Genomic DNA, 3,543 nt, shown 5'->3' on the forward strand with positions numbered 1-3,543 from the left:
TTGACATTAAAAAGTGTTTAGCCAAGAAAAAAAGATTGATAACAATTGCTCTATGGACAGAAATATGTCGGTTTGTTTCCACAGACCAGTGCGCAATTCATTACGTAGTACTATGTCAAAGTCAAAACTAGTTAAACATTGCATAATGATCAGTAGCCATGGGAAAAATGACTTTGAGTATTTCAGTGACGCGTTTGTATCTCTTTCTGCCCCATCCCACCAAACACACGCAGACACACGTCACTCATGTACTGGCCGCCCGTCCGACCCCGACACAAGTTAAAGACACGTTTGCGTGCCGAAAACCTGTGTGTTGGTATGAAAGAAGGCCGCTGATTGGTTGCATAAGCTATAAACAATATATAGGTTGAGTGAATAATGGTTCGCCGTGCAGATGCCAAGGATGGTCTCCTGGAAAAGATAAAGTTCGTTGCGGGGGAAAAATAAGCGAAAGCACATCAGTGGGGATTGTTCACCCTGCAAGCGACTGTGCTGAATCCAAGCTTGCTCATTTATGTGTTCGTTGAAACTGAGTTATTTTTATGGATTTAAATGGATTAAAAAATCTGGGGAATCCATCTCCTTTAGTTGAATCCGAGTTTTCGTTGAATCCCAGTTTGTTGAATCCAAGTTCCACCGTATTACAGTGAGCCAATTTTGACATAGATATGTAATGAATTGCATGCTGATCTATGGAATCAAATGCTGCTGTATGCTAGCTCTACACAGCAACACAACTTATTCAGCCAACAATATGCAATAGATGACACAGGACAATACGCCATAGATGACAAAAGTGTGCATTTGAACAAATCGGCCCTCTTGCACAGTGTGTGCTTGGTAGAGTTCAGTGTATTTTCCTGGAATTTCCAGCGTTTCTCTCATTTGAAACAAAACTGCTTTTGATTGATGAAGTCGAAAAAGTACAAAAATGCAGGCATTGTAGGGTACCCTACTACTACTACTACTACTACTACTACTACTACTACTACTACTACTACTACTACTACTACTACTACTACTACTACTACTACTACTTATTTATACTTCCATTTATACATTACCTGCTCAGTGCCTGTAATTATCTACACAAAAACCTCATGTTTGTTTTAATGAACATTTGGTTTCAACGAAATTGAAGGTCGGGCCTCATGACTTTGTTGAATCCGATTCCACTGTACTTGTCATAGAAATATGGATGAAAAAAAAGAAACTGCTATTTTTCTTCCCCCAGAATTTCCTGGAGCGGCTGCAAGGAATTGAAATGCAGTCTCCCTTGCTGGAGTCTGTTTCCTTTGTGGACACACCAGGGATAATTGAGAACAAAAAGCAGCAGGAGCGAGGATACCCTTTTAATGAAGTGTTACAGTGGTTTATACAGAGAGCCAGTCTCATCTTACTAGTGTTTGACCCAACCAAGCTGGAAGTGGGATCCGAATTGGAGCAAGTGGTTAACATAGTAAGCGTGTGCTGTCATTAGGAGGGAGGAAAGGAAAGGAAAGGGGGGGGGCGGGTAGAGAGAGAGAGGGGGGGGGGGGAGAGAGAGAGAGAGAGGGGGAGAGAGGGAGAGGGTGGGAGGGAGAAAGGGAAAGAGAGGTAAATATACGAGGAAAGTGGAGGGAGGGGGTGGGGGGGGGGGAGCAATTAAGGATTGTGTGAGGTCTTTTTTGAGAAATTCTGAGGTCTCAAGTTTAGTGATGTCACATTGATTTTTTGTTGTTATCACAGTTATCCTACTTGGAATATATGTTGCTTTGGACTCAGCGTGCGAACTGGAAACCCGAGTGGAGGAACCCAATAGTTGAGCTTTTGAGATGAGTCACATTGTGTCTTGCATGGCATCAAATACTTGTAAAAGTTAATGTGCTTATGTTGTCCGTAGTCTCATGGATAGGATACTGGACTAGTTATTCTGAGGTTGCTGGTTCGAGGGTTTGAGGTTCAGGCCCAATGGTGAGCTTGTGGGAAAGGCGCTTTACACAAATTTCTCACTTCTCCAAGGCGGGAATGGGTTCCAGGTGTCAGACAGTGAAATATCTTATCAATATATACCATTTTAGGGTCTGTAAAATGGCTCTTTGCAGTGTATGCTTCCTAGGAAGTTGAGATTGTTTCAGAATCTAATCAGGTTTGCTGGGTAGGTGGTTGGCAGGTGCTCTGGTGTGGTTTGCCTATAAATTCTTTCCTATGAAACATCTATCGTCCTTATCTCCCCTCCTTCTTTTTTATGTTTGTTACTCTCTTGTAACACCATTAATCATCTGACCCTCATCCTCATATGACCTTATGCAGTTGCGAGCGCCATAAAATGTCTACTAAAACTAAGGTTGCTGGGGTAATAGTATAGATTGTAAAGTGCACAGAGCATGCTGTCGGGTGGGAATTTACACTTATTTACTTATTATTATTTTTTTAAAGTGCAGCTGCTAAATGTATTCTTTGGTGTCTGTAATGTAATGGATAATGGTGCTTTTCCCCATGCACTACTTAAAGGAGTCAAGTATTAGATTCTCGCTTGAGGAAGAACAGAAGAATGTTAAAAAAAGAAAAATGCTCTCTTTTATCAAGGATCTCACTTTTCTGCTTGGATGTAGTTCATTGTATCTCACAGACTTTGGGTTCTATGTCTATAGTGACTTAAATTTTGTGAGTGATGAGACAAAACATTCACAACCAATCTCTTGTCTCTTGTGTTCCACAGCTTAAGGGCCATGATGGCAAACTGAGACTTATTCTCAACAAAGCGGACACTGTTGGAGAGCAAGAACTGATGAAAGTCTACGGTGCCCTTTTCTGGAGTCTGGCCCCTCTGATGCACTCTGTTGAACCACCGCGGATTTATATGGGCTCTTTCTGGTCCAAGAAGCGGCAGGACAACTCCTTAATCCAGCTCTTCGAGGAGGAAGAGAAATCTGTTCTCTTAGATCTCCATCAGGCTATAGAAAACCAGGTGGAGAACAAGATTTCCTACATCCGCAGGCATGCTTTTCTTGTACGCCTACATGCCCTTATAGTGGATACTTTCCTCTCTGTCTTTGAAGAGAGAAAGTCTTGGTTCGGCGACAGTGATGACATCTGGTTTAACATTGTTCATAACCCTGGGATGTATGGGGTGGTCCAGAGAGTGCTGCAAAAAGAGGGCATCAGTAAGCATGACCTAAAAGACGTTGGCATGTATGTAGAGTTTTTCCAGGATAACCTAAGGACATTTTTTAGACCTCTGAGTCATTACTGTCCCATCTTTGATGAATGTCTTTTAGAAAAAGTGTCCAGTGCCATTTCAGATGAACTTCCCAGGCTTCTCACAAAACTAAAAACTGAAAAAAGTTCACAAAGCTGCAGCAAAGACTCTTGTGATCCCTAGTAGTAGTGTCAAGCACAGCTAGCAGTTTGTTAAATTAAAGAGAATTTAAATTTTATGTTAAAAGGGATATATGTAGATTGAGATAAAAAGTATTTGCATTTGTACACCAAAACTACTGTGGCAGGCAGAATACAGAGTGGCAGAAGACAGCCAGTTACTGGAAAAGTTCAGAAGAAAAA

At 41.5% G+C, this 3,543-nt stretch overlaps 1 protein-coding gene across 3 annotated transcripts in view; it reads left to right on the top strand.

Annotated features, from left to right (window-relative positions):
• Positions 1–3,543, top strand: part of LOC101852347 (sarcalumenin) — a 20,717-nt gene extending 17,174 nt beyond the window's left edge. For all 3 annotated transcript variants that reach the window (XM_035971609.1, XM_005105424.3, XM_005105426.2), the window contains 2 exons: positions 1,235–1,459; positions 2,702–3,543. In XM_035971609.1, the coding sequence (XP_035827502.1) occupies positions 1,235–1,459; positions 2,702–3,364 (888 nt within the window). In that variant the 3' untranslated portion in view covers positions 3,365–3,543. The remainder of the gene's footprint in view (positions 1–1,234; positions 1,460–2,701) is intronic.

The sequence above is a fragment of the Aplysia californica genome, unplaced genomic scaffold, assembly GCF_000002075.1.
Source record: "Aplysia californica isolate F4 #8 unplaced genomic scaffold, AplCal3.0 scaffold00470, whole genome shotgun sequence".
Classification (NCBI taxonomy): domain Eukaryota; kingdom Metazoa; phylum Mollusca; class Gastropoda; order Aplysiida; family Aplysiidae; genus Aplysia; species Aplysia californica.